Raw genomic sequence first — 6,844 nt, 5'->3', positions numbered from 1 at the left:
TCGTACTCGTACAATACACAGCTTTTAGATGTATGTACTATTGGTATATACACTCCAATGATCAGCTCTTAGCAGCCCATGTGAGTCACCTAACACATGTGGGAACCATCATTTGGCAACTAGCATGAAATATCTCATAAAATTACAAAAATATGAGTAATCATTCATGACTTATTTACATGAAAACAAAATTACATATCCTTTATATCTAATCCATACACCAACGACCAAAAACACCTACAAACACTTTCATTCTTCAATTTTCTTCATCTAATTGATCTCTCTCAAGTTCTATCTTCAAGTTCTAAGTGTTCTTCATAAATTCCAAAAGTTCTAGTTTCATAAAATCAAGAATACTTTCAAGTTTGCTAGCTCACTTCCAATCTTGTAAGGTGATCATCCAACCTCAAGAAATCTTTGTTTCTTACAGTAGGTTATCATTCTAATACAAGGTAATAATCATATTCAAACTTTGGTTCAATTTCTATAACTATAACAATCTTATTTCAAGTGATGATCTTACTTGAACTTGTTTTCGTGTCATGATTCTGCTTCAAGAACTTCGAGCCATCCAAGGATCCATTGAAGCTAGATCCATTTTTCTCTTTTCCAGTAGGTTTATCCAAGGAAATTAAGGTAGTAATGATGTTCATAACATCATTCGATTCATACATATAAAGCTATCTTATTCGAAGGTTTAAACTTGTAATCACTAGAACATAGTTTAGTTAATTCTAAACTTGTTCGCAAACAAAAGTTAATCCTTCTAACTTGACTTTTAAAATCAACTAAACACATGTTCTATATCTATATGATATGCTAACTTAATGATTTAAAACCTGAAAACACGAAAAACACCGTAAAACCGGATTTACGCCGTCGTAGTAACACCGCGGGCTGTTTTGGGTTAGTTAATTAAAAACTATGATAAACTTTGATTTAAAAGTTGTTATTCTGAGAAAATGATTTTTATTATGAACATGAAACTATATCCAAAAATTATGGTTAAACTCAAAGTGGAAGTATGTTTTCTAAAATGGTCATCTAGACGTCGTTCTTTCGACTGAAATGACTACCTTTAAAAAAACGACTTGTAACTTATTTTTCCGACTATAAACCTATACTTTTTCTGTTTAGATTCATAAAATAGAGTTCAATATGAAACCATAGCAATTTGATTCACTCAAAACGGATTTAAAATGAATAAGTTATGGGTAAAACAAGATTGGATAATTTTTCTCATTTTAGCTACGTGAAAATTGGTAACAAATCTATTCCAACCATAACTTAATCAACTTGTATTGTATATTATGTAATCTTGAGATACCATAGACACGTATACAATGTTTCGACCTATCATGTCGACACATCTATATATATTTCGGAACAACCATAGACACTCTATATGTGAATGTTGGAGTTAGCTATACAGGGTTGAGGTTGATTCCAAAATATATATAGTTTGAGTTGTGATCAATACTGAGATACGTATACACTGGGTCGTGGATTGATTCAAGATAATATTTATCGATTTATTTCTGTACATCTAACTGTGGACAACTAGTTATAGGTTACTAACGAGGACAGCTGACTTAATAAACTTAAAACATCAAAATATATTAAAAGTGTTGTAAATATATTTTGAACATACTTTAATATATATGTATATATTGTTATAGGTTCGTGAATCAACAGTGGCCAAGTCTTACTTCCCGACGAAGTAAAAATCTGTGAAAGTGAGTTATAGTCCCACTTTTAAAATCTAATATTTTTGGGATGAGAATACATGCAGGTTTTATAAATGATTTACAAAATAGACACAAGTACGTGAAACTACATTCTATGGTTGAATTATCGAAATCGAATATGCCCCTTTTTATTAAGTCTGGTAATCTAAGAATTAGGGAACAGACACCCTAATTGACGCGAATCCTAAAGATAGATCTATTGGGCCTAACAAACCCCATCCAAAGTACCGGATGCTTTAGTACTTCGAAATTTATATCATATCCGAAGGGTGTCCCGGAATGATGGGGATATTCTTATATATGCATCTTGTTATTGTCGGTTACCAGGTGTTCACCATATGAATGATTTTTATCTCTATGTATGGGATGTGTATTGAAATATGAAATCTTGTGGTCTATTGTTACGATTTGATATATATAGGTTAAACCTATAACTCACCAACATTTTTGTTGACGTTTAAAGCATGTTTATTCTCAGGTGAATATTAAGAGCTTCCGCTGTTGCATACTAAAATAAGGACAAGATTTGGAGTCCATGTTTGTATGATATTGTGTAAAAACTGCATTCAAGAAACTGAATTCGATGTAACATATTTGTATTGTAAACCATTATGTAATGGTCGTGTGTAAACAGGATATTTTAGATTATCATTATTTGATAATCTACGTAAAGCTTTTTAAACCTTTATTTATGAAATAAAGGTTATGGTTTGTTTTAAAAATGAATGCAGTCTTTGAAAAACGTCTCATATAGAGGTCAAAACCTCGCAACGAAATCAATTAATATGGAACGTTTTTAATCAATAAGAACGGGACATTTCAACATGGACTCCAAATCTTGTCCTTAATTTAGTATGCAACAGCGGAAGCTCTTAATAATCACCTGAGAATAAACATGCTTAAAACGTCAACAAAATTGTTGGTGAGTTATAGGTTTAACCTACATATTATTAAATCATAATAATAGACCACAAGATTTCATTTTTATAACACATCACTTATCAGGCATTTCGCAAACTGCATAGAGATAAAAATCATTCATATGTTGAACACCTGGTAACCAACGTTAACTTAATGCATAGAATATCCCCAAAATAGAACCTCTTGTCTGTATAATAATCTCGAAGTACTAAACCATCAATAACCTGAATGGGGGTTATTAAGCTCAATAGATCTATCTTTAGAATTCGCGTCAATTAGGGGCCATTTCCCTAATTCTTAGGCTACCATATTTGAAGGGTGATATTCAGTTTAATAATCCAACCATAGAATGTAGTTTTGCGTACTTGTGTCTATTTTGTAAAACATTTATAAAGTTGCATGTATTCTCATCCCAAAATATTAGATTTTAAAAGTGGGACTGTAACTCACTTTCACAGATTTTTACTTCGTCGGGAAGTAAGACTTGGCAACTGGTCAATTCACGAACCTATAACAAATATGTACATATATATCAAAGTATGTTCAAAATATATTTATAACATTTTTAATACGTTTTAATGTTTTAAATATTTTCAGTCAGCTGTCCTCGTTAGTAACCTACAACTAGTTTTCCATAGTTAGATGTACAGAAATAAATTGATATATATTATCTTGACCCAATCCACGACCCAGTGTATACATGTCTCAGGCTAGATTACAACTCAAAGTATATATATTTTTGGAATCAACCTCAACCCAGTATAGCTAACTCCAACATTACTGCATATAGAGTGTCTATGGTTGTTCCAAATAATATATATAGATGGGTCGATATGATATGTCAAAACATTTGCATACTTGTCTATGGTATCCTAAGATTACATAATATATTAGAATACATGTATAATACAATATAAGTTAGCTAGGATATGATTTGTATAGATTTGTTACCAATTTTCACGTAGCTACAACAAGTAAAAAATATCCAATCTTGTTTTACCCATAACTTTTTCGTTTTAAATTCGTTTTGAGTGAATCCAAATGCTATGGTTTCATATTGAACTTAAGTTTATGAATCTATACATAAAAAGTATAAGTTTATAGTCAGAAATAAAGGTTACAAGTCGTTTTTGTAAAGGTAGTCATTTCAGTCGAAAGAACGACGTCTAGATGACCATTTTGGAAAACATACTTCCATTTTGACTTTAATCATAATTTTTAGATATAGTTTCATGTTCATAAGAAAAATCATTTTCCAGAAGAACAACTTTTAAATCAAATTTTATCATAGTTTTTAATTAACTAACCTAAAACAGCCCGCAGTGTTACTACGACGGCGTATTTCCAGTTTTACGGTGTTTTTCGTGTTTTCAGGTTTTAAATCATTAAGTTTGAATATCATATAGATATAGAATATGTGTTTAGTTGATTTTAAAAGTCAAGTTAGAAGGATTAACTTTTGTTTACGAACAAGTTTAGAATTAACTAAACTACGTTCTAGTGATTACAAGTTTAAACCTTCGAATAAGGTAGTTTTATATATATGAATCGAATGATGTTATGAACATCATTACTACCTCAGGTTTTGTGGATAAACTCACTGGAAATGAGAAAAATATATCTAGCTTCAAAGGATCCTTGGATGGTTTGAAAGTTCTTGAAGCAGAATCATGACACGAAAACAAGTTCAAGTAAGATTTCCACTCGAAATAAGATTGTTAGAGTTATAGAAATTGAATTAAAGTTTTAATATGAGTATTACCTTGTATTAGAAGGATATCTTACTATAAATAAAAAAGATTTCTTGAGGTTGGATGATCACTTTACAAGATTGGAAGTAAGCTAGCAAACTTGAAAGTATTCTTGATTTTATGAAACTAGAACTTATAGAATTTATGAAGAACACTTAGAACTTGAAGATAGAACTTGAGAGAGATCAATTTTATGAATAAAATTGATGAATGAAAGTTTTTGTAGGTGTTTTTGGTTGTTGGTATATGGATTAGATATAAAGGATGTGTAATTTTGTTTACATGTAAATAAGTCATGAATGATTACTAATATTTTTGTAATTTTATGAGATATTTCATGCTAGTTGCTAAATGATGGTTCCCACATGTGTTAGGTGACTCACATGGGCTGCTAAGAGCTGATCTTTGGAGTGTATATACCAATAATACATACATCTAAAATCTGTGTATTGTACGAGTATGAATACGGGTGCATACGAGTAGAATTGTTGATGAAACTGAACGCGGATGTAATTGTAAGCATTTTTGTTAAGTAGAAGTATTTTGATAAGTGTATTTAAGTCTTTCAAAAGTGTATAAATACATATTAAAACACTACATGTATATACATTTTAACTGAGTCGTTAAGTCATCGTTAGTCGTTACATGTAAATGTTGTTTTGAAGCCTTTAGGTTAACGATCCTGTTAAGTGTTGTTAACCCATTGTTTATTATATCAAATGAGATGTTAAATTATTACATTATCATGATATTATGATATATTAATATATCTTAATATGATATATATACAATTAAATGTCGTTACAACGATAATCGTTACATATATGTCTCGTTTCGAAATCATTAAGTTAGTAGTCTTGTTTTTTACATATGTAGTTCATTGTTAATATACTTAATGATATGTTTAATTATCATAATACCATGTTAACTATATATATATATATATATATATATATATATATATATATATATATATATATATATATATATATATATATATATATATATATATATATATATATATATATATATATATATATATATATATCCATATATATGACATCATATAGTTTTTACAAGTTTTAACGTTCGTGAATCACCGGTCAACTTGGGTGGTCAATTGTCTATATAAAACCTATTTCAATTAATCAAGTCTTAACAAGTTTGATTGCTTAACATGTTCGAAACACTTAATCATATAAATATCAATTTCATTTAATATATATAAACATGGAAAAGTTCGGGTCACTACATTGGTCATGCTATTCTAACGTATAATTCTCAACCGAGACCCGATTATTTTAAATTTTTTTATCAACGATACGATGCAACCGGTCAACTCGGTTTCAATATTTTTCAAAAGTTTACATCGGCCATACGTCAATTGGCGTATGGCATTGCGCCAGATGTATTCGATGAGTATTTACACATGGGCGCATCAATGTCTCGAGATTGTTTAAAAAATTATTGCAAATGTATTATTCATATGTTTTCGCGAGAGTATGTAAGGAATCCAACTGAAGGAGATGTTCGTTGATTGCATGCCAAACATTTGGAGATGCACGAGTTTCCGGGTATGTTAGGTAGTCTCGATTGCATGCACTGGCCTTGGAAAAATTGTCCTGTTGCGTGGCAAGGGCATTACCACAGGGGTGATCACGAAGGACCAACAATAATGCTCGAGGCGGTTGCGTCCTACGATATGTGGATTTGGCCCGCTTTCTTTTGTCCAGCGGGTTCGAACAATGATATTAATGTTCTTAATGAATCGAATTTGTTCGAAGATTTATTAGATGGTCGCGATCCTGAGGTCCGTTACACTATCAACGGGCACGAATTTACTAAAGGGTATTACTTGGTAGATGGCATATACCCAGAATGGGCAACACTTGTCAAGTCATTTAAATGTCCACTTGAGCCAAAAAATGTAAAGTTTAAACGTTTTCAAAAAGCCGCGAGAAAAGACGTTGAACGAGCTTTCGGTGTTCTTCAAGGTCGTTGGGCAATACTAAAACACCCAGCAAGACCTTTTAGTATCAATAAAATACGTCGAATCATGTACACTTGTGTTATACTTCACAACATGATCACCGAAAACAACGAGCGCAACATATGCGACCTCGAAGAGGATTATCTCTGCGAACGAGAAAACATGCCGTGACGTACTTGGACGGAGAGAGTTGCGCTCCAAAATCGGGTGGATCGAGAGATGCGAGATAAAAGAGCGCATAATGTCCTTCTCAACAATTTGCTCGAGCACATTTGGACACTCCCGGATGATTATATTGTTCGAAACAATTAGCGTTATTTATTTATTTATTTTATTTATGTATTGTCTTTTAATTTTTAATTATGTAATGTTTTTAATTTTTAATAATGTAATGTTTTTATTTTATTAAATAAAATATTATTTGTATTTATTTA

The 6,844-nt window shown here is 31.0% G+C and overlaps 1 protein-coding gene across 1 annotated transcript; it reads left to right on the top strand.

The window, feature by feature from the left end:
- The first annotated feature begins 5,978 nt into the window (after positions 1-5,978).
- LOC139868507 (uncharacterized) lies at positions 5,979-6,581 on the top strand. The gene has a single exon (XM_071856844.1). The coding sequence runs from the start codon at positions 5,979-5,981 to the stop codon at positions 6,579-6,581; it is 603 nt and encodes a 200-aa protein (XP_071712945.1).
- The last annotated feature ends 263 nt before the right edge of the window (positions 6,582-6,844 follow it).

The sequence above is a fragment of the Rutidosis leptorrhynchoides genome, chromosome 9, assembly GCF_046630445.1.
Source record: "Rutidosis leptorrhynchoides isolate AG116_Rl617_1_P2 chromosome 9, CSIRO_AGI_Rlap_v1, whole genome shotgun sequence".
NCBI lineage: Eukaryota > Viridiplantae > Streptophyta > Magnoliopsida > Asterales > Asteraceae > Rutidosis > Rutidosis leptorrhynchoides.
The sequence above is the reverse complement of the archived record's forward strand: the minus strand, read 5'-3'. Positions and strand labels throughout refer to the sequence as shown.